This window comes from Lampris incognitus, chromosome 8 (assembly GCF_029633865.1).
Source record: "Lampris incognitus isolate fLamInc1 chromosome 8, fLamInc1.hap2, whole genome shotgun sequence".
NCBI classification, from domain to species: domain Eukaryota; kingdom Metazoa; phylum Chordata; class Actinopteri; order Lampriformes; family Lampridae; genus Lampris; species Lampris incognitus.
Window position 1 is genome coordinate 55,365,424 of NC_079218.1, and position 24,665 is coordinate 55,390,088.

The 24,665-nt window shown below is 46.6% G+C and overlaps 1 protein-coding gene across 1 annotated transcript in view; it reads left to right on the forward strand.

The window, feature by feature from the left end:
- LOC130116809 (hexokinase-2-like) overlaps positions 1-24,665 on the forward strand; it is a 107,711-nt gene that overhangs the window by 12,203 nt on the left and 70,843 nt on the right. The window contains exon 3 of the mRNA XM_056284869.1: positions 17,189-17,351. Coding sequence (XP_056140844.1) covers positions 17,189-17,351 — 163 coding nt within the window. The remainder of the gene's footprint in view (positions 1-17,188; positions 17,352-24,665) is intronic.

Genomic DNA, 24,665 nt, shown 5'->3' on the forward strand with positions numbered 1-24,665 from the left:
GACAACACCTGACCCTGCCGTCTTCCTCTTATTTTGGGAATATCCCCACTCAGCAGATGAGTTTCTTGTAAAAAAAACTACTTTTGATTTCAAGAATTTTATCCTGCTCATCACTTGTTTCACCTTTGTGTTTGTTCAGACCCCTACAGTTCCATGAGGTAAATCTGATCTTACAACTATCAGACATTAGTTACAATACGCAGTACAATATATCTTTAAGGGTCGTTTTGATAAAATAAATTGACAAGCCACGCCCACAAAACAGGAGGAAAAAAAGACCCCCCCCCCCCGAAACCCATGTGAACTTGAACGCCATGTCCTCTGGACAACCCCGTCCCCTCCCACTCTAACTAGTAGTTAGAGTTAGAGTGATCCTACTGACGCTAGTGCCCTGGACGGCAGATCATTGTGCAGGATCACCCACGGAACACCTCCCATTCATCTCACCTTCGATGTTGCTCACACTGAACTGCTTCGTTTTCACCTCTATCAAGCTCCTGAACATCCCCTGATTTTGGGGCACCCCTGGCTGGTCTTTCACAACCCTCACATTGATTGGTCTACTGGTAAAATTATTGAAAGGGGAGGTGATTGTTCTCATCGCTGCTTCCTGAAGGAAGAGAGTGTTCCTGTTTCCCTGGCTCCTGTGAAAATTCCTGAGAAAGACATTATTCTCCCCAGTCACTCTTCAGCTCCACCTCATGTTGGGAATAAAGATCAAGAGGCTGATTTCCCTGATCTTTCCCTCATGCTACTGGGATTTAAAGGAGGCCTTTAACAAGTCTAAGGCCAAGTCTCTACCGCCACATCGACCTTATGACTGCGCCATAGATCTTCTTCCTGGCGCCGCCCTTCCCAAAGGACGACTGTACTCTCTCTCTGGTCCAGACACACACACAGGCCACGAGAGAATATACGGATTCGGCGCTGGAAACTGGGATTATCCGGCCCTCATCCTCGCCAGCAGGGGCTGGTATCTTCTTCGTAGGAAAGCAAGACAAGACCCCCAACCCTGCATTGACTACCGGGGTCTCAACGACATCACCATTAAGAACAGGTACCCACTCCCTCTGATTTCCTCTGGTTTTGAGCTCCTTAAGGGAGCTAAAGTATTTCCAAATCTAGCCTTTGGTTTGGTTAGAATCAGGGAGGGGGGACGAATGGCAGACTGCATTAAACACTCCTAGCGGTCACAATGAGTATCTTTCAATGGCTTTTGGTTTGACTCCTGCTCCAGCTGTTTTTCAGGGTCTCGTTAATGACGTTGCTCGAGACACGTTAAACTGTTTTGTGTTTGTGTATGTGGCCGATATCCTCATCTTCTCCCCTTCTGAAGTCACCCGTGAGAGACATGTCCGACAGGAGCTCCAGCGCCTGCTGGACAATCAGCTTTACTTTAAAGCCGAGAAGCGGATAATTGGTCAAGTACAACTGGGGAGAAAAAGGGGAACCCCCCCCCCAAAAAAAATGTTCATAAGGTTGAAAACAATGGTGTTAAAATAGTTGTACTGTTCCTTTAACGACGTGACTGTAACAGCCAATCAAATAACTGCAGCTTCGCACACCGGAGGAGAAACGCCAAGAGCGCAGCAGAACCGGTCAGCGGCGAGTAGCGGAGAGAGAGAGAGCAGACAAGTGGTAACTTCTGGTGCCGCAAACCTTATTGTCCCTGTTTCTCCGGTGGGGTTTCTTGGTTTCACGCCGTCCACAGAGCCGAGAAGTGAACTGCCGCGGCCGGGAGGCGAACCCGTACCGCCCGCACCGCAGGAGGCATCGCTAACCGCTCGACTAAAGGGTCCGACCCGCCCGCCAGCGGCCGGCGGCCGCGGCGTGTCTTCTTATCCGTGCACGTTACAGTGTTTAACTAAGCGGAACAGGACTTGGTGAGTTTACTCTTTTCCTTTAATTAGCCCAGTTGCTTGTTTTATCTGTGAAGTGTTTAGTGTTATCTGCTTTAAGACCAAGCTACGGGGGCAGTAGGAGGCTTGAAGCCGTTTATCTTCACGTTTCTGCAGCCGCCCGCAACGCGACAGGCCAGACCAACCTCGGACATGTTAGCGCCTGCTCCGCCATTACGCGGTGTGTCAACCACACCGCTGACGCCGGTAGTTTAGATGTAAAACTCCTCTCCGGTATTTGAGTTAAACTAATTAGCAGAAGAAAGACTAAATTATTTTCATGTATATTGTAGCGAATTCGGGGGACAACGCAACCACAGGAACTGCCGCGGCCGGGACGCGAACCCGTGTCGCCCGCACCGCAGGAGGCATCGCTAACCGCTAGACCAGTGTTTCTCAACCCAATCCTCAAGGACCCCCTATCCTGCAGATTTTCATTGTAACCCTGCATAGGAAGCCCTGCTTGTACTTACTCGACCAATCGTCTCGCAGCACTTAATTATGCAAGGTGTGCAACGTCTGACAAAATTCATTGCTGATTGGTTGAATAACTACAAACGGGTACCTATTCAGGGTTGCAAAGAAAATATGCAGGATAGGGGGTCCTTGAGGACTGGGTTGAGAAACACTGCGCTAGACTAAAGGGTCAGACCCGCCAGCCAGCGGCCAGCGGCCGCGGCGTGTCTTCTTATCCATGCACGTTACACTATTGTACTGTTACAACAGCAGGGCAGTTTTGTTGGGGTTGAAGAATGGGTTTGGCGTCGCATCCGCGCGCTGCGGAAACAAGATGGCGAGCCACCCAAAGGAGGGATGAACTGGAAATACCCCGCACGCGGACACACGTGTCGTAAATGCAACGGAAGGGAGCACTTTTCAGCAGGATGTCGTACCGAGGTGCAAAACAACGTGTGAGTAACGTTGAGGAACAAGGTGACTGTGCATTCGTTGTTAGAGAATAGTGTAGAGGAGCTCAAGCAGGAGTCGTGACAGCTTTCTTTTTCGGCTACACAACGTGCACCATTTATTCCTTCCACCATTACAACAACAACAAAAAACCCGCGCAGCGGAAGTGTGTCACTGTAAACCCGAACCGAGGAAACAGCAGCTGTAAACTAACGTTCCTACCAGCTCAATAAGGGGAATTATGTAGCCCCCATAACCACTACAATAGCACAGCTGAGAGACTTACCTTTTCTGTGGGGGGAGTAAAACTGCAGCTGTTAGTTGATTCGGGGGCGACCAGTAATGTACATTACGTCTTTGAGAGATTGGCAGTCCTGCCCAAGGCTTGATTTAGGTGGTGGTGGTGTGTGTGTGGGGGGGGGTTATGTTCTAACGTTATGGGCAGTGAGGAACGATGTTCAGAAGTCTATGGCCTATATGGATCAGTGGTCAAGTGTGTGGGCTCAAGTTAAGTCAGTCACAGGGTCTTGATGTACTCTAGGGCTTTTCTCGGGTCCTCGAACTCATGTCGCTGTCCTCCCTGACCCTTAGGGTTGATGACCAACACTGCCGGAAAACGCAGGGAAAATGCAACTCGGCGTTCATGGAGCATCTCCTTGCATTGCTTGAACTGTCTGCGTTTATCATTCACCGCCTTTGCATAGTCAGCGAAGATCCTGATGCGGTGCCCTCTCCATTCCAGTTTACCCTTGTTTCGGCTTGCTTGCATGATCCGGTCACGGTCCTGAAAGCGCAGGAACCTAGCCACAATGGCCCTCGGTGGTTGGTCGTCTGTTCTCCGTGGGGCTAGTGCGCGATGGGCTCTGCCCAGTTCCAAACCTTTGGGAAAATCCAGACCCAAGATATCCGGGATCACCTCGGTTAGAAATGAGAGAGCCCCTTTTTCCTCACAGGACTCGGGAAAGCCTACGAACACAAGGTTGTTGGGGCGGCCTCGGGAGTCTAGATCATCGACCTGCAGCCGGAGTTGCTCGAGTTCGGCCTGGGGGGCAGGTGGGCCCTTCTTCAGGGCCCTTTCGCTATCCTCCAGGAAGCCTAGCCGACCTTCGACGTCGGACATGCGTGTGTTAATGGCAGTCAGTTTGGACTCCATGGAGGTGATGGTTCGTTGGATTTCATCAAGCTTGTTGTTGTGCCTAGTGGACATGTTTGTCAGGAGGGTGAATATATTCTTGATACCAGTGGCCATGATGCTAGCAGTAGGCTCGTTGTCTGTGATGCTAGCGGTTGGCTCGTTGTCTGTGATGCTAGTGGTAGGCTCCTTGTCTGTGATGCTAGTGGTAGGCTCGTTGTCTGTGATGCTAGCAGTAGGCTCGTTGTCTGTGATGCTAGCGGTAAGCTCCTTGTCTGTGATGCTAGTGGTAGGCTCCTTGTCTGTGATGCTAGCGGTAGGCTCCTTGTCTGTGATGCTAGCGGTAAGCTCCTTGTCTGTGATGCTAGCGGTAGGCTCGTTGTCTGTGATGCTAGCGGTAGGCTCGTTGTCTGTGATGCTAGCGGTAGGCTCCTCGTCTGTGATGCTAGCGGTAGGCTCCTTGTCTGTGATGCTAGCAGTAAGCTCCTCGTCTGTGATGCTAGCGGTACGCTCCTCGTCTATGATGCTAGCGGTAGGCTCCTCGTCTGTGATGCTAGCGGTAAGCTCCTTGTCTCTGATGCTAGCGGTAGGCTCGTTGTCTGTGATGCTAGCAGTAGGCTCGTTGTCTGTGATGCTAGCAGTAAGCTCATTGTCTGTGATGCTAGCGGTAGGCTCGTTGCCTGTGACGCTAGCAGTAGGCTCCTTGTCTGTGACGCTAGCAGTAAGCTCCTTGTCTGTGATGCTAGCAGTAGGCTCCTTGTCTGTGATGCTGGCAGTAGGCTCCTTGTCTGTGATGCTAGCAGTAACGTCAACCAACCCACCCCGCTTGTCGCTGCTAGGTCGATCAGGAGAGTCTGCTCTTTTTGACGTTGCGTTCTTTCCTTGGTGTTTCTTTTCTTTTCCCGACATTTCTTCGGTTGTAACTTTGTTTTAGCTCAGCAAATATTAACTATGGCGTCGTTCAACTATAATTTAAAACTTATTTTAAAAGCCACGCTGGCCGGAGACGGTCTTCAAGCAGCCATTCTCAAACTCCACGTCACGTGACTCCTGAGTTTCTTTTCAACTTCATTTGTTGACTCCATCCTTCTTGTCAGCGCTAGCTAAATCGTGGCACCTGCAGTTTATTTTTTGACCGCCCGCTCCCGCCCACAGCAAAGTTAAAAGCGCCTACGGCGGGATCCCAGTGCCAATGCAGTCCTCTAGTACCTACCCTCACACTACAGATAAGGACCTTGCTTTGTTTCATTGGAAAGGTGGTAGGACTGGGACATTGCTGCGAACCACAGTCGATGCTTATGGACAGTTCAAGTCTTAAACAAGGGACTATTGCATTGATTTGTGCAGTCTGAAGTTCTTGGTTATGCACGGGATGGTGAACTTTTGAGTTGTGTTTAAGATTTAAGTTGTGTTTAATTTATTTTTAGCTTTGATGTATACTGGTAATACAGATGAGTGTGTTACTGTGAAATATTTATGTTCTCTGGTTAATTTATACAAGCCAGCGTTTAAACGTACTTTCAGGTCTGTGGTTGAGTATTGCCATTGTTTTAATTCATCTACTGCTCCTCGAACCTAGTCTCTGGTCCTAGATATCTGTTTACCCTCACAGGTGCTACATTAGCCAATCAGAGGCAGAGTAGGGGAGGGTTTTCCTCGAAGTGCGGGTGGGGGGAAAATAGCACGCTATGTGTCAGAGCTTTGAGGAGGCTTTGGTCTTTCCTGTTTTGTTTTTTATGTAGACAACAACAAATCTAGTTTTCTGGGGCTTGGCTGCCCTAGGGTCTTTACGTTCGGTGTGTGTAGGTTCTTCCCGGTCTGTCTCAGTACCTCGCCTCGATACTTGTATGGCTTGTGCCTTTCTCTCGAGCCACTCAGCAAATTCGGGAATCGTATGTGTTTGATCAGTGCCACTGCGGACGATTCCCCATGATAAGCAGTACTCTGCAAAGCTGTCTCTATAGCTGGTGGGCAGTTTACCAAGTAGTGTCCACATAGGAGCCACATCTCAGTTCAGACCGGGAGGGACCATACATAGTTCTTAACAGGTCCACCAATGTATTAAAAGCTGATTAGAAATCTTCAAAGGATTGTGCATCGCCTTGAACAAGCTGGCGCGGCTGACCATAGCTCTGTAATAACTTAATAGCCCGCTCTCTGTATCGTCTTCTATAACATTTGAGGAAGACGAAGAAAGCCACTTTATTTTGCCATTGTACGGTTGTTCGGTTACAGTTAAATTTGTTTTTTATGCATTTAACCCATCCTATTGTATGGGAGCAGTGGGTAGCTGCAGTACCGAGGGAACAGCTCCAGTTCTTCTTTCCATTGCCTTGGCCAGGGGCACAGACAGGAATATTAACCCTAACATGTTTGTCTTTTTGATGGTAGGTGGAAACTGGAGCACCTGGAGGAAACCCACGTAGACAGGGAGAACATTCAAACTCCACACAGAAAGGACCTGGGATGGCCTGGGCTGAGCAAAGTTTTGTTTTGGAAGTTGGCATATAGGTTTCTGCTGTTAAAGTGAATAATTTATATTTTATGACCAGATTTAACCTTCGTGTTAAACTGATCATCTGTGTAATAACAGCAATTGCTATTACTGAAGAAATTATTTTCTGGATTATTATCATTTTCCATATCTTGTGATTTATGCTCAGTATATTCAAAAGGTTTCAGTCCCAGTTTATCATAATCTGTAGTCCTTGTTGTTTGCTGTTCATCATTATCTCCACCTGGAGATGAGTGACTTCTTTCAGAACTTGCCATGGTTGTATATAGTGTATTTATTTAGTCACTCTTTAGTTTTTTCATGATCTTAGGTGGTTCTTTTGGACTCATTGGTATTTTTCTAATTCCTCCATGTCTCTAATGACCAGCACTTTAGCCTCTTCTGGTGTTCCGTTCAATTTTAGAAGAAAGAAGAGGAAGAGAGCCACTTTATTTTGTCATACAGTTGTTCGGTTACAATGACATTTGTCTTCTACATTTAACCCTCCTATTGTATAGGAGCAGTGGGCAGTTGCAGCGCCCAGGGACCAGCTCCGGTTCTTCTTTCCATTGCCTTGCTCCGGGGCACAGACAGGAGGAGTATTAACCTTAACATGCATGTCTTGTTGGTGGTGGGAGGAAACCCACGCAGATACGGGGAGAATGTGCAAACTCCACACAGAAAGGACCTGGGACGTGCTGGGGTTTGAACCCAGGACCTTCTTGCTGTGAGGCAACAGTGCTGACCACTGGGCCACCCTGCCACCCATAAAGACTTCACAGTTTGTTGACCATGTAGATTGGATCATCCTCTGCTTTCTCAGGGAGGGTGCCTTTCTGTCGATTCCTTTTAGTCAGATGCTTGCTCAAGTAGACATTTGATCCCTTCACCTTCCCCCCTCCCCTTGCCTTAGCAGTGTGGTTTTATGCTTTCTGTTCGAAAACCTTATTATTATGGCTCTTGTATTTCTGAGGGAGAGGGTGACATTCCTCAGTGTTGTTCTTGTCCACTTCAGTTCCCTTAGACTGAAGGAAATAAGTCACCTATTGCTTCACAGTGTTTGAGTTCGACTCGCCAAAGTCCCCACCATTCATCGTCACCACTGCCCATGCATATGATCGGGGTTTAGTCTCCAGCCCGGTGACAATGATGTCGTTCATTCGCGTGTGATGCTCCAAATCAGCCGCCCGGTTCTCCAGGAAGGCGATCCTCTTTTCCTTCTCTGTGTTTTTTAGCCTTAGGGACTTAATTTATTCCACCAGGTCCAAAATACTTTTCTGTTGTAGTCTGACCGCTGCAACCTCCTCTGTCAGATAGATGAGGATCTTTTTATATCATGGACACAGGGGGGTAACGAATCGGCACCGGGCCCTAATGCCAGATGGTCAAAGAGGGCCCTATAGTAAAAGGCCGGCTCACCATAACGCGCACCTCTAAACACAGATGAAAACATAATGGTGACAGCGCACCAACATCATCATCGGTGGTCACTCGAGGTCGAGTATGACTGTCCTCCTTCTTGGTCCTTGTGGGTTTTGAGGTGGGCGAAGAGGCTGATCCTGGAGCTGCATATTTTGGTGCAGTGTGGGCAGGGGTGGGCGGTGGTAGTCGTGGGATTGGTTTGGGCCTTTTTGGTGGAAACTCCCTCCTTTCTGAGTCCGCGCTTGTCTTCTGCAGCACGGTGGAGATCATTGTTATATAGTGCAGCTCCTTCCTGGGCAAGTTTTCTCCAGGTCGCCCTGTTGGTTGCTGTGTCCTCCCAGGTCTTAGGGTCTATGTGGCATTTTTTGATGTTCGCTTGGATGTTATCCTTATACCTTTTCTTTTGACCTCCCGGGGCACGTTGTCTTGTGAGAAGCTGGGAGTATAGGACTTGTTTTGGAAGGCGAGAGTCAGGCATACGGATAACATGGCCAGTCCATCTGAGCTGGTGTTGGGTGATGGTGGCAGTGATAGCGGGAATGTTAGCCTCCTCCAGGACGCTGGTGTTGGTTCCTCTATCTGCCTCTAGTGCCTTCAGGTGCCTGCTGTATGTGATCCAGGATTCTGAGCCATACAGTAGGGTGGGCAACACTACCGCTCTGTAGACCAGAATTTTCGTCCTGGCCCGGAGGTCGCGGTTTTCAAAGACCCTTTCCCTCAGTCTTGAGAAAACCCCACTGGCACAACTGAGGCGGTGGTGTATTTCCTCATCAATATTAGCTTTGGAGGATAGGAGGCTTCCGAGGTATGTAAAGCGGTACACATTTTCCGGTCTGGTTTTGTCAACATAGATAGTTGGGGGTGGAGCAGGGTTATTTGTGTTGGGTGGTGGCTGGTAGAGGATCTGGGTCTTTTTTATATTAAGGGCTAGACCAAGCTGCCTGTATGCCTTCAAAATACTTTTCTGTTGTAGTCTGACCGCTGCAACCTCCTCCGTCAGATAGATGAGGATCTTTTTATATCATGGACTCAGGGGCGTAACGAATCAGCACCGGGCCCTAATGCCAGATGGTCAAAGCGGGTCCTATAGTAATAGGTCGGATCACCATAACGCGCACCTCTAAACACAGATGAAAACATAACGGTGACGGCGCACCAACGCATAGGCCTTCAAAAACATTATGGTGACAGCGCACCAACACGTATATAAGCACCACACATTGACAAGTCAATTAAATAATAAATAAGTTCTACTTACATTATAGGCGCACTCTCCTGGCTTTAAACTAGCTGTAGGCTATTGTATAGTCTCGTCACATGATCGAATTGAGACTTGACATTGGACAACAACAACATGCATGCAGTATTACCCAGCAATCATTGCATATTATATGTAAAATTATGACAAGTATACCAAAATAAGAAGCACCCAATTATTTAATTGAACAGTTTTAGTTTATTCATGCTGTTACATATTTTAAAGATTGCTACAGACTATGTAAAAATCATAACGGAGAGTGCCTTTTCGCAGGTACTATATATGGCTCGCTCCACAGGCCCATTCACCTCCGTGGGCGGGGCCCAGTGCAGTCACGCTGTCTGTCTTGGCCATATTCGGCCTTGCAGGGCCGGCACCAAATCATCGCGGGCCCCTATGCAGCTGCATACCCTGCATATATGGTAGTTACGCCCCTGCATGGACTTCCTCAACTGCGGGATACCTTTTTGGTCCCATGCTGTTTTGTTTGTGCCAGCTAGCTTAGCCAGCCAGTTAGCTTATCCAGCTACCAGCTCAGCCGGCATCTTTTTTTCAGCCCGACTTCCAAAAATCAGCGTCGCAATCCAGGCAGTGGTCACAGCCAGATATCTCTGTTGTTGGTAGTCTGAGGTCCATAATCCAAAACCAGTAGTCAATCTCGCAATTATTTTCAAAAACCAAGGGCAAAGAGACACAAGTTAGGGAATCGTTTCAGGAGAGTGTTTTGTATGTGGCTGTGTTGGCTGTATCAGCACCCATAGGACACGTGTGTGTGTGCGGGGTGGGGGGTTGTCACTGAAGGCCCTGACTTAAACCCCACAGTATGCAACTGGAAATATGTAAACATACGGAAATCGACCTTAAGTCTACACAACCAAGGAAAGATGCCAACATGTTATCTAATAATTACAAGTACAGACATGAGTGAAACAAAGAACTAGTTCAAGTACTTTATTTGTCACATGCACAGAAATGCAAAGTAAAACACGCAGTGAAATGAAGAGGGGTACTCCGTCTATCATTATGTGAAAAAACACATAGGCCTAGAAAAAAGACAAAAGATCAGTGCATTTTTTCCTCTTTATGTCAAAATAAGCAACAAATAAAAAATAAAAAATAATAATAACAAAACAAAAAACCTAGCTGTCTCAAGTATGTGAAAGGTCGTATATGTTGAGAGTTCTTATGGCCTGTGGATAGAAGCTTCTCTTTAGTCTCTCTGTTTTGGCTCTAAGACTATAGAGGCGTCTACCAGACCCCAGTAGCTTGAACAGTCCATTGTTAGGGTGAGAAGTGTCGCTCATGATCTTCTTAGCTCTCGTCCTCACCCTTCTGGTGTCAGTGTCCTGCAGGATGGGGCGGGATGTTCTGGTGGTGCCACTCTCTGCAGGTCAACTCGGTCACGGGCAGTTTCCATACCAGGTGGTGATGCAACCTGTTAGGACGCTCTACACAGCCGAGGAATAGAATGTCTTCATGATGGAGGATGAGACCTCGAACTTCCTCAGCCTTCGGAGGAAGTAGAGCCTCTCTCTGGACTTCTTTAGAGTGTGCTGCGTGCGAAGAGTCCAAGTGAGGTCCTCAGCGATGTGTACGCCGAGGTATTTAAAGCTGGAGACCCTCTCCACAGGTACCCCGTTGATCTTTAGTGGGTTGTACCCTTTCCCCTGCTGTCTCCTAATGTGTTTATCACTCTCAGTATATCTCTACTACTACTTTCGGCTGCTCCCGTTAGGGGTCGCCACAGCGGATCATCCGTTTCCATCTCTTCCTGTCCTCTGCATCTTCCTCTGTCACACCAGCCACCTGCATGTCTTCCCTCACCACATCCATAAACCTCCTCTTTGGCCTTCCTCTTCTCCTCTTCCCTGGCAGCTCCATATTCAGCATCCTTCTCCCAATATACTCAGCATCTCTCCTCCACACATGTCCAAGCCATCTCAACCTTGCCTCTCTTGCTTTGTCTCCAAACCGTCCAACCTGAGCTGTCCCTCTAACATAATCAGAATACTTTATTCAATTGTTCCAAACCCTGTCCTTCTTCATCACTCCCAGTGAAAATATTAGCATCTTCATCTCTGCCACCTCCAGCTCCACCTCCTGTCTTTTCAGCAGTGCCACTGTCTCCAAACCATACAACATAGCTGGTCTCACAACCTTCTTGTAAACCTTCCCTTTAACTCTTGCTGGTACCCTTCAGTAACAAATCACTCCTGACACTCTTCTCCAGCTACTCCACCCTGCCTGCACTCTCTTCATCAACTCTCTTCTGCACTCCCCGTTGGTTTTGACAGTTGACCCCAAGTATTTAAACTCATACGCCTTCGTCACCTCTACTCCTTGCATCCTCATCATTCTACTGTCCTCCCTCTCATTCACCCATACATAGGTATTCCATCTTGCTCCTACTGACATTCATTCCTCTTCTCTCCAGTGCATACCTCCACTTTTCCAGGCTCTCCTCCACCTGCACCCTACTCTCGCTACAGATCACAGTGTCATCCGCAAACATCATAGTCCACAGAGACTCCTGCCTGATCTCGTCCGCCAACTTGTCCATCACCAGTGCAAACACGAAAGGGCTCAGAGCCCATCCTAGATGTAATCCCCCCTCCACCTTGAACCCATCTGTCAATTCAAACCTTACACCTTGCTATTATCACGCTTCCCTCATACATATCTTGCACCACTTCTACATACTTCCCTGCAACTCCCGATGTCCTCATACAATCTACACCTCCTCTGTCGGCACCCTGTCATAAACTTTCTCTGAATCCACAAAGACACAACGTAACTCCTTCTGGCCTTCTCTATACTTCTCCATCAACATTCTCAAAGCAAACATCACATCTGTGGTGCTCTTTCGTGGCATGAAACCATGATGCTGCTTGCTAATCGTCACCTCTCCTCTTAACCTAGCTTCTATTACTCTTTCCCAAATCTTCATGCTGTGGCTGATCCACTTTATACCTCTGTAGTTGTTACAGTTCTGCACATCGCCCTTGTTCTTGAAAATCGGTACCAGTATGCTTCTTCTCCACTCCTCAGGCATCCTCTCACTTTCCAAGATTGTGTTAAACAATCTAGTTAAAAAACCCCACTGCCATCTCTCCTAAACATCTCCATGCCTCCACAGGTATGTCATCAGGACCAACTGCTTTTCCACTCTTCATCCTCTTCATAGCTGCCCTCACTTCCTCCTTGGTAATCCACCACACTTCCTGATTCACTATCCCCACATCATCCAACCTCCCCTCTCTCTCATTTTCTTCATTCGTCAGCCCCTCAAAGTATTCCTTCCACCTTTCAGCACACTCTCCTCGCTTGTCAGCACATTTCTATCTATATCCTTTATCGCCCTAACCTGCTGCACATCCTTCCCCTGTCTAGCCAATCGGTGCAAGTCCTTTACTCCCCTCTTAGTATATAACCTCTCGTATAGCTCACCATACGCCTTTTCCTTTTCCATTGCCACCTCTCTCTTTGCTTTACGCTGCATCTCCTTGTACTCCTGTATACTTTCTTCATCTCTCTGACTACCCCACTTCTTCTTTGCCAACCTCTTCCTCTGTATACTTTGCTGTACTTCCTCATTCCACCACCAAGTCTCCTTGTCTTCCTCTGTCCTGATGACACACCAAGTACCTTCCTAGCTGTCTCCCTCACTATTTCTGCAGTAGTTGCCCAGCCATCTGGCAACTCTTCGCTACCACCCAGTGTCTTTCTTAACTCCTCCTTGAACTCCACACAACAGTCTTCCTTCTTCAACTTCCACCATTTGATCTTTGGCTCTGCCTTCACTCGCTTCTTCCTCTTGGTCTCCAAAGACATCCTACATACCACCATTCGATGCTGCCTAGCCACATTTGCCATGTCACCACCTTGCAGTACCTAATCCCTCTCAGATCGCGCCTTCTACATCAGATATAGTCCACCTGTGTGCACTTTACTCCACTCTTCTACGTCACTCTGTGTTCTTTCCCCATTGAAATATGCATTCCCCACAGTCATTTCCATCCTTTTCGCAAAATCCACCACCATGTGTCATTCCACGTTTCCCTCCTTGACGCCATACCTACCCATCACCTCATCATCACCTCTGTTCCCTTCACCAACATGCCCACTGAAGTCAGCTCCAATCACCAATCTCTCCTTGGGTACACTCTCCACCACTTCATCCAACTCACTCCAGAATTCTTCTTTCTCTTCCATCTCACACCCAACTTGCGGGGCATTTGCGCTGATAATATTCGTCAATACACCTTCGATTTCCAGCTTCATACTCATCACCCTGTCCGACTCTATTCACCTCCAGCACACTCTTGACATACTCCTCCTCCCATTCACACGATGGTAGACGAGTTTGAACCGACCTCCGATGCTCCTGGCCTTCCACCTGGTCTCCTGCACACAAAGTATACCTACCTTTCTTCTTTCCATCATATCATCCAGCTCTCTCCCTTTACCAGCCATAGTGCCAACATTCAAAGTTCCGACTCTCACCTCCACACTCCTACCATTCCTCCTCTCTTGCTGTCTCTGGACATGCCTTTCCACTCTCCTTCTCCTTTGCCCAACAGCAGCATTGTTTCTGCCGGCACCCTGCTGGTTAACAGTACTGGTGGCGGTCGTTGGTAACACGGGCCTTGACCGATCCAGTATGGACATCTTATTTATGATCCACATATTTGATTTGGCAAAGATTTTGTGCTGGCTGACCTTCCTGACACAGCCCTCCCCATTTATCCGGGCTTGGGTCCGGCACTAAGAATACATTGGCTTCTCCATCCTCTGTGGCTGGGTTAGTTGCATCCTTAGTGGCTGGGTTATTGACTTTTGTATAACAATGGTAAGAAAACATAGTTTAGACATGTGAAATGTTTTATTGTAGCTACAGAGACGATTTCTAGCTGTGACTGATTAATCCTTCTCTTGAAGTTATATTTCTATAGCGGGGTTTAACAGTGAAGACTACGGCACCTCCGCATGGTGGCGAGGTGAATCAAGGCGAATGACTCATTGGTTCATCAGTGTTCCTCCGCTTCTCCTGTGCTGAGGTCAGCGGTGAAAGACTTGCTGCTCTGCGAAATACCATCGACTTCTCGTTTACTTTCAAGACTCAAACCCGAACAAATGATGTTGTAATTTTGACGCCGTCGCTGCCCGATCTGATTCGCCCGTAGATGTGAGTCACGCATGCGCACGATTGACTCAGATCAGGCAGCGACAGAGAGCAGCGTTGGTCGAGTGAGCTAGAGAGTGAATGGAGAGAGGGAGCGGCGACAAACTTTCTTCGGAGGTTTTCAGTCACCGCAGCTGTAACCCAGCAGTTACCTGATTCTGCGTTAATCGGTGCACTGTCTCTTTAAGAGTCCCGACCGGGAGCACAGCTTTACGGCTGTGGAGTGGCGAATTCAGAGCGAGAGAGTTCGCGGGTTCACGTGACTAAATGGTAGAGGAGGGAGGAGACTTAGCCAAGTGTTGCCAGCCTCTAGCCTTTCTTATTGTCAAACCAGCGCTCCCTGCCATGTTTTCCTGCTAGCGGATGGATGGGACGGAAGCTGAGTAGATAACATCATTCTCATTGGACACTGAGGACAAGATGGTCGCCATCACCTACTTCTGTTCTGGGGTCACTTGAGTATCAGAGAACACATTTCTTTCATATCGAGGGCTATAATATGTTTTTGGGTACCCAATTTTTTTTTTGTTTCAACTGTTTATTTGGGAGCGTTTCACGCGGATCGAGGCGTATCAAATCAAGGATAAAGACATTCCTTTCTGGGAGGTTTAACTGTTCATCGGTTTTCAACAGTAAAAAATTCACTTTTGATTAAGACTGAAAGAATAGAAAGATACCGAACAAGGATTTGATGATTTTTATTATTTTCTTAATAGTTAAACTATCTATTTAATGTCATTCATTCATGCTTGTTATATTGTCATTCTCTTTCATTTATAAGTCATAACTTACAAATTAAAAAGAAGATGATTTATTTTATTTCTTTTGTGTGTTTACTTAAAACAAAGGGTTGACATTTATTTGAAGGAGGATACGTTCCAGTCCATTAGTTAATTATTTGGAGTTAGGTAGCATACTACTACCAGACCCGGGAATACATTTCGTGTTACAGTACAATGTAAATCTGGTCTCATCTTGATTTATTTCTATTGAAAGAGGGACAAATAGGTACTTGATTACACAACCACAAGAGGTTCTTCATCATACAGGCATAATTGTGCGCAAACATTTTTAGGCTGATAGGTTCCGTAGTTTGCGAGATGAGCTGTGAACACACACATGCGCAGATGTGTACAGATTACAGTGTCTCTGAGTCAAATATGTCTGTAGACCCCTCGCTGACCCAGGACCTGTTCTGTCTGCCCTCTTTCTCAGTAAAACAAAATGAACTAAATAGTTGAACTCTGTAATTTCCAGATCTGTCCCTCCATCTGTCAGAGGGGCTACAAACCAGGTGTAGCAGCCATTGTGGCTGGTGCGCCGTCACCTCGGCAGTAAACACTTCCCACTCTTGTAAAAATGGATCCTGGGACCAAAGCTAACACACACACAGTCTGATGTATTACACACTACATCACACTATATGGAAGACTGTTGCACTGTCATATTGGTTGTCATGAATACATCAGCATCACGTCTCGGTCTTTTCTCCAACACGTACGTGTTTGCTGCTGCACCAGTGTGCATCCTACCCAGTCAAAACATCTCAACAGTGGTATACGGAGACAGGAGAGTGAGAGTGTCTCCAACCATGGTGAAGATGACCGGTACTATTATGGAACCTGACTCCATCATACACATGGAGCAAATAACTGTTAATTAATGGAGGGAAATCACAGATTTCAGCTTTAAACTAACTTTTTTTTTGTAAGTGTTATGCTTTTCAGGGGCTAAAGACATAGAAAACGGAAAGTTTCTCTGGTCACCAGGGAAGTTGCTGAGACCAGGACCGGTTCGACCCAGGTTCCTCTTGCATACTAATACTGATGGTTTTCCATCCAGACTGGTTGGATGGAAAACCTTTGTGCTTGTGATGTTTGGTCTTCTAAATTCTAAATGGATCCTGAATTGTCCTGTGGGGATAAATAAGGGTTATCTTATTATCTTATTAGACATCTCTGAGAAGATGCATTTTATTTGGCCTTTGTATAAACCTTTGATAAAGTACACTAAGTGCTTTGTGTGTTTCAGTCAGAGGGAATCGGGAAACCAAAGCGGCAGAGTCTTTGCATTGTGGCAGTGACATCTCCACAGGGTCATTAGTGTGTTCCTGGACTGTAGGACAAAAAAGTCCCACCACTCCTCTTCCTGTCCAGCTTTTTTTTTCTGATGGAGGCAGTCAAACCATCTTCCTCCATTTAGTAACCAAGAGAGAGAGAGAGAGCGAGAAAGCACACACACACGCGCGCGCACACACACGCGCGCACACAGTTGTGATTGTTTTGCTTACTGTAAGAGACAGTCAGACAGGGCGTGTTTCTGCCACTTTAAATGAGGTGTAAGAGTAGAGACTGAGGAGAGAAGAAAGAAGGGAGGAGGAAGGGGAGATCAGGGTTGAGGGGCTGATGGGAATCAACGTTGTGACATCTGCAAGAACGCGGTCCTCGTGTTTATGGCGAGCAACATCGCCATCTTGTGGATGTCTGTCCTTCCCACATGGCCAAGTCTGATCTGTCTGGTTTCATCTGGAAAGCAGCACACAAAAGACAGTTGTGTTAATTGTACATTGTATTCTATAGACATAATGTCCAACCCTGTGTTACATTACAATGATTAAAATTAATATCAAATTTCTATAGGCATTCCACAGTGTGCCGTCTGCTTTCTCTCTCTTTGCCGGTCTCTTTGGTCCATGAGGCTTTATTAACATGCTCATGTGCAGTGCATAAGAATGTCAACACAGGGATTTGTAGTCGTGGGAGTTGGGGTTAATGTGGCTTCAGGTAAGTGAGTAAATAAGACTTGTGGTGTTTCTGTTGATTCTGAGGATGTTTTTGTAAATCTCAATGTGCAGGTATCCCACACGATGTTTTTCTCTTTCTCTCTGTCTCTCCAGGTGAATAAGTTTTTGCAGCCGTTCTGTCTGTCGAAGAAGGTCTTACTTGGGGTTTCTTCCAAGCTGAGGTGGGACATGATCCGAGGTTTGGGGAAATACACCCACCTCCGCTCACCTGTTAAGATGCTCCCTACCTTCGTACGCGCCACACCGGATGGCACAGGTTAGCATCTGTTCCTGGCTGTATATACCTGTACAGTATACCTGTACTGTACTGTATATACCTGTACTGAGTGTACCTATGTTGTGTGTACCTGTACTGTTTTCACCTATACTGTGTGTACTGGTGCTGTGTGTACCTGTGCTGTATACCTATACTGTACTGTATATACACTATACGGACAAAAGTATTGGGACACCTGGCAGTTAGACATACAGGAGCTTTTCTGACATCCCATTCTAAATCCATAGGCATCAATATGGAGTTGATCCCCCCATTTGCAGCTATAACAGCTTCCACTCTTCTGGGAAGGCTTTCCACATGATTTTGAAGTGTGTCTGTGGGAATTTTTTGCCCATTAATCCAGAAGAGTATTTGTGAGGTCAGGCATTGATGTTGGATGAGAACACCTGGTTCGCAATCTCTGTCCTAGTTCATCCCAAAGGTGTTCGATGGGGTTGAAGTCAGGGCTCTGTGCGGGCCAGTCAAGTTCTTCCACATCAAACTCACTCAACCATGTCTTAATGGACCTTGCTTTGTGCACTGGGGCACAGTCATGCTGGAAAAGAAAAGGGCCCTCCCCAAACTGTTCCCACAAAGTTGGAAGCATAGAATTGTCCAAAATGTCTTGGTATGCTGAAGCATTAAGAATTTTCTTCACTGGAACTAAGGGGCCTAACCCAATCCCTGAAAAACAACCCCACACCATTATCCCTCCTCCACCAAACTGTACAGTTAGCACAGTGCAGTCAGGCAGGTAACGTTCTCCTGGGAGCCGCCAAACCCAGACTCGTCCGTCAGACTGCCAGACAGAAAAGCATGATTCGTCACGACACAGAGCACATTTCCACTGCTCCAGAGTCCAGTGGCAGCGCGTTTTACACCACTCCCTCCTATGCTTGGCATTGTGCTTGGCGATGTAAGGCTTGCATGCGGCTGCTCGGCCATGGAAACCCATTCCATGAAGCTCTGGCACACAGTTTTTGTGCTGATGTTAATGCAGAGTAAGTTTGGAACTCTGCAGTTATTGAGTCAACAGAGCGTTGGCGACGTTTACGCACTATGCACCTCAGCACTCCGTGACCCCGCTGTGTGACTTTACGTGGTCTGCCACTTCGTGGCTTAGTTGCTGTTGTTCCTAAACGCTTCCACTTTTCAATAATGCCACTTAAACAGTTGACCGTGGAATATCTAGCAGGGAAGAAATTTCACAAACTGACTTATTGCAAAGGTGGCATCCTATGACAGTATCATGCTTGAATTTCACTGAGCTCTTCAGAACGACCCATTCTTTCACAAATGTTTGTAAATGCAGACTGCATGGCTAGCTGCTGGATTGTATTTGGGGAGTCGAGTTATTGGAAGATGTAGTGCAATCCTGTGTGTATCTGTACATTGTCTACCTGTGCTGTGTGTGACTGCACTGAGTGGTGTACCTGTGTTGTGTTAACCCGTCTCTGCAAACACGTCTCCTCAAACAAATCCCAAATCTTTTACTCCCAGCTGGAGTACAGGTCAGCAAGCCCCCAGCATGCAAACGAAACGTTTTTTAAGGACAATATCAAGACCATTGTGAAGAAATTCAACATCCCATCGAGCAACTGGGAACACACTGCGCTGGATAGGCGCTGCTGGAAGAAATCCGTGCAGGAAGGAGCTGCATGTCATAAAATGGAACTCCACTGTGCTGCAGAAAAAAAGCAACAGCATCGCAAAGAGAAAGAGGAAAAGGCTCAACCACCACCGCTTTCCCTTGTCCAAACTGCACCAACATAGTATGTGCGGATCAGCCTCTACAGCCATCTGAAGACCCACAGGTAGACAACCCAATGGAGAGGACAGTCATACTCACTTAGAGTGACCGCCGATGATGATGATAATGATGATGTGTTAAGCTGTGCTGTGTGTACCTGTCTTCTCCGAGGATTGTCACCTTGTCATGGTGGAGAAGCTCGTAGGGTCCTGAGATCCCAAGAACAATGCCGTTTGTAGCTCTGGTAGGGTCACCCATGGCGGTAAGGTCAAGGGGGAGGTCCCTGACAAAGAGCAAACCAACCAAAACCTCAACGGTGGAATGGGCGGAGGATGATGGCTGCCTTTAGGGAAGCCTCACAACGGCTGGGAAGTCGGATGAAGGCTGCAGCAGAAATGGGCCCCCAGTCGTCTTGTACTACATGCCACTGGATCCTGACCCAGATCTTTTAAGGACCGTGTGGTGGCTGCCTGTGCACCAGTCTTCCCACATTAAACAAAGTCATGCACAGGCATCATCCATAAATACACCATCCTCGACACCTGCAAAACCACCCTTGGGTGCAAGTCCAGAAAACATCAAAACTGGTTGATGGGAATGACACAGACAATGATGCAGATATAGTACAGTTCATCTCCACAGGCATCATCCATAAAGGTACGGATTAAGTCCTATGGTGACCAGCAAGTGGCGACAGGGGCAGGATTGTGAGATTTGGAAGCCCCTAGTCATGAGCTGCACATCAGGTGGTGGGTGCTAGATTCAGTCGCCTTGCTCTTGGAACGAGGTAGAAAGCATTTCGGTAGCTGCACCCATGACGCAGCAGTCCTCTTTAGGATCCACTCTGCTCACCCCACCTGGGGAAGGGCTTAGAAAAGGTGCCCTAAACATAAATTGCCTCAAACCACCGGACTGGATTACCGCATCCACAGGGATCACCATATATGGTCAGAAACATAGAAACATGAACTTTGGAGCCTGGAATGTGCGCACACTGATGGATCTTTCAAGCAGTGATGGACCAGAGAGGAGAACTGCAATCTTTACTAGAGAACTGAATAGATGCCAGATTGACATAGCTGCCCTTTCTGAAACCTGACAGGCAGATGAAGGACAACTGAAGGAGGGGAACTCCACTGTGCCACAGAGAAAAAGCGACAGCACCACAAGGAGAGAGAGAAAAATCCTCAACCACCAGCACTTTCCCCTGTCCACACTGCACCAAAGTATGTGGATCTCGGATCGGCCTCTACTACCATTTGAAGACCCACAAGTAGAGAACCCAACACAGAGGACAGTCATATTGCTTCGAGTGACCGCCGATGATGATGATAATGATGATGATGTGTTAACCTGTGCTGTGTGTACCTGTGCTCTGTGTCCCTGTGCTGTCAAACCGGCTGTACACCAAATTATGTGTGCCATCACATATTAATTTCCAATGGAAAAGAGAAATCTAGCCAATTTTGATTTAGTTGTGCCACCCGTTTCCTCATTCCTGAAGCTTTATGTGATGTGAGATGGTCGTAGACTTTGTGTTTTTCTTTTCTAGATCATTCCAAAAATCAAATGTAGGAAATCTGTTATTCCGGCTTCTGTCACTGTGCTACACACAAATTCATGGCCAAGGCACAGACCCCCTCACTGCAACCAAGCACCTCCAACTGCAAATGCCGTGTTAAGACATCGTGCCCTCTAGAAGGAAAATGCCAGATAGAGGGAGTCATCTAACAGGCATCGGTGATAAGAAAAGATAACTACAATGTAGACACTTACGTGGGATTAACAGAGGGCCCTTTTAAAATGAGGTTTAATGCCCATTTGAGTAGCTTCAGAAATGAGCATGCGAATAAATGCAACGGCCTTAAGCCACCACATGTGGTCATTGGTAGACAAGAATATCAGTTATTCCGTCTCATGGAAAATCCTTGCAAAGAGTAGTGCACATTCAGTTAGGGTTAAAAGATGTAACCTCTGCTTGGCAGAAAAGTATTTTATTATTTGCAGACCTGATATGTCCACCTTGAATAATAGAAATGAATTAGCCACCAGTTGTAGACACTGAAAAAAATATCTCCTTTGTAACTGTAAGTAAAAAGTCTTTATTATCCCCCCCCCTCCAATTAGATGATACACATATGACATTTATTAGGTTTTTTTAATATGCTATTTTAGATATGTTGTTTTTTTTTTTAACTACCTGTCCTCCCAACTGTGCCCCAACACCACCCCAATATATAATTCACATAAGTTACCTTGTTATATTTTTAATATTTTTAATGTATGCCATTTTAACAGTGCCCTGGCCCCTAAATTCATTTCAACCATTTCAGCAGTGCCCTGGCCCCTAAATGCGCTTCAAAACAAACCCCACTCCCATCGGTTGTAATGTTTTCTACCCCTCCACTCGTTGCTGTGCATCATAAGTATCTACCACATTGGCTGTTATAATTTGAATGTTTCCCCATGTGATTGGTCGCTGTCCAACCGAAATTAGGGGTGTGACGCTAGGCAACGTAACGGTAAGATTCTTTGTCAAAAAACATTAGCAGCTGATGAGTGCGAGATGCACGAAACAGGCCTGTACTGCTATGCATTAAAATCTTTTGCTGTATCCGTGATGATATTCCGCTCCTCATTAGTTGAGCACTCCACACCATTGACGGTTTCGGGGAAAAAAAAACGCTATTTATTTATTTATTTATTTATTTTTGCTCGACCTCTCTTGGTGTTTTGTTACAAATTGCCAGCCCATCGTCCCTATAGAGACCGACATTGATGTCTAAGTCTTGTAGTTGATGTTATGTCTGTCTGTCTTAATACATTCAATTAGACCGATAGACATAGCGAATTAAATCATACTTGTGACACAGACGTATTCAACTCTTTGCTCTCTGTATCAGATCTCCTGGCATACAATGCGTCTTTTCATGACGTCCTCACTACGGGTACTGACAGGTGTCAAACTTCTAACCAATACACGACATCCCCCTTTTACTTGGAAATAAACTTACAATTCACAAAGCAGTTGTCAACGTGTCTTTCCGCCCCAACTAGTCCTTAAACATGTTTTAACATCAACTATTTATTGTCTACCCATCAACATCACCCATACAGTTTATGCACATATTAGGCTGTGATGTAATCAGACATTTTATCGGGTGGACTTTTAACCCTTTGAGGTCTGGTTGTCTTGGTCATGTCTGGCGTGTTAGTGTCAGTGGGTACTGTTTGTGTCACAGTGGTGCGTGTATCAAAGTCCACTTTACAGTCCTCTCTTCCCTTTGTCTCCTCCTGCTCACAGAGTGGCTGTTGGTCCATTGGTTCGGTATCTTTTAACAAAGGTAGTGTTTCTAAAGTAGCGTAGTCCCTTTGGAGATTCTACAACTACTTAATTCCCTGTCTTATTTATGACTTTGTGTGGTGTCGCATTGAAAGCGGGAGTGAACTTGTCCACTTTTTCCTGACGTACTAGAACTGTATCGCTTATGTCCATTTCTGAATACTGAGCTCTTTGCCGTTCATCTGCGTACAGTTTGGACTTGACCTTCTCTTCCGTGTCCCGGTCACGCACTTCCAAGTCTGCGTGTGACTCCGTGATCTCTGGCAGCTTTCCTCTCATTTTGCGTTTAAAGAGCAACTCAGCTGGGCTTTTCCCTGTTGTGGCATGGTCAATGCTCATGTACACGGTCACATACATTCTAAGCTCACGTTTCCAATTGAGTCCTTCTGATTGAGCAATCCTGATCCTCTTCATCAAGGATGATTTTTGTCGCGCGATTTCTCCGTTAGCCTGAGCCCATTTTGTTGTTGTTTTCAGGTGTTTAATCCCGTTGTTCAAACAGAAGTCTCTGAATAACTCTGATTTGAACTGGGGGCCGTTGTCGCTTTTACAGGAGATAGGCAGACCATGGCGGCTAAAGATAGACTCTGTTGTCGTGGAAATCATGATGTCAATCTCATAGTAGTGACTGTAATAATCAACTACTACAAGAAATCAGTGATTGGATGGCAGGGGTCCAAGTAAGTCTATGGCCAAGTCGTGCCAAGGGCCGTCCGGTAATGGTGTCAGTTGTAATGGTTCAGGTGGGTTGGGTCTGGCCTCTATCTGACAGCCGTGGCAACTTTTACAGTATTTTTCAGATGCCCTGTCCATGCCAGGCCACCACACCTTGGTCCTGAGATGTTGCTTAGTCCCAACAATCCCCAGATGTCCCTTATGTGCTAACTCCAGGGCTCTTGCATGCAAAGTTGTGGGTAGCGCGTGTTCCATGAAGAACTAGGTACCCCACTACGTACAGCTCATTCACAATTGCTGCATAGGTTTTACAGTTTCCAAAATGTCCTGTTGTGATTGTCTTCCATACTTCAATTAGTTCTGGATTGGTTGCAGAGGCCTCTTCCACCTCTCTAGTAGTGAGTGATTTGGGGGTGGCATTTATGGCTACAAATCTCACGTAATCAACTGAGCCATGGGCGTGTCTCTTGCTTTACTGTCTTTCCCAGCAGTTGTGACAATGGGTTGGCAATGTTTTGTTTGCCTGGGATGTGTACCACTTTAAAATTGTATGGCTGTAGCCTAAGTACCCACCTCTCTATGCGGGCACAGAGTTTGGATTGGGGCTCGTATATTACTTCTAATGGCTTATGGTCAGTTAACAAATCAAACCTTTGGCCATACACATAGGGGTGTAGACTCTCACAAGCCCATACAAGAGCTAGGGCCTCTCCCTCTGTCTGAGCGTATTTCTTCTCACAGTCAGTTAAACTATGACTCACATAGCATATTGGCACTTCCTGTCGCTGTTGCTTCTGAACCAGTACTGCACCTAAACCTATCGCACTGGCATAACTTTAGTTGGTGCATCCTTGTCAAAATATGCTAAGGTGCCAGCTCTAGCCAGCTCCTCCTTAAGCACCTTGAATGATCTTCTCTGTTGCGATCCAAATACGAATGGTGTGTCCTTTCTTGTTAAGCGATGCAGTGGCTCTGATAATGTTGCAGATTGTGGGATGAATCTGCTACTATACCCCACAAGTCCTTAGAAACTCCTCACCTCTGTGGCATTCTCTGGTTCTCGAGCATCTGCCACCGCTCGCACCCTCTCTACCGTTAGTCTGATGCCCTTTTCAGACAACAAAATTCTCATGAATATTAACCTGCCCACATTGAATTGACACTTTTCCGGGTTCAGCGTCAGTCCCCTTTCCATCAGTCTGGTCATGACAGTATGCAGGCATCTGTTGTGTGTTTCCCGGTCGGCTGCGTGCACGATGATATCATCTGAGATGTTTTCAACACCTTCAATTCCAGCCAAGGCATTAGCTATTACATGTTGGTACTGTTAGCTAGCTGAAGAAACCCCAAATATTAGTCTTTTGTATCTGTACACACTGTTATGCACTGCAAAGGTGGTGATTTCTCTTGACTCAGGGGTCAGTTCAAGCTGTTGATAGCACCGTATATGAAACACTGTTGAGCCATTCATCCCTTGAAGTATCTCGTCCACAGTGGGGATTGGATATAGGTCTCTCACTATGGCCTGGTTTGCACGTCTCATGTC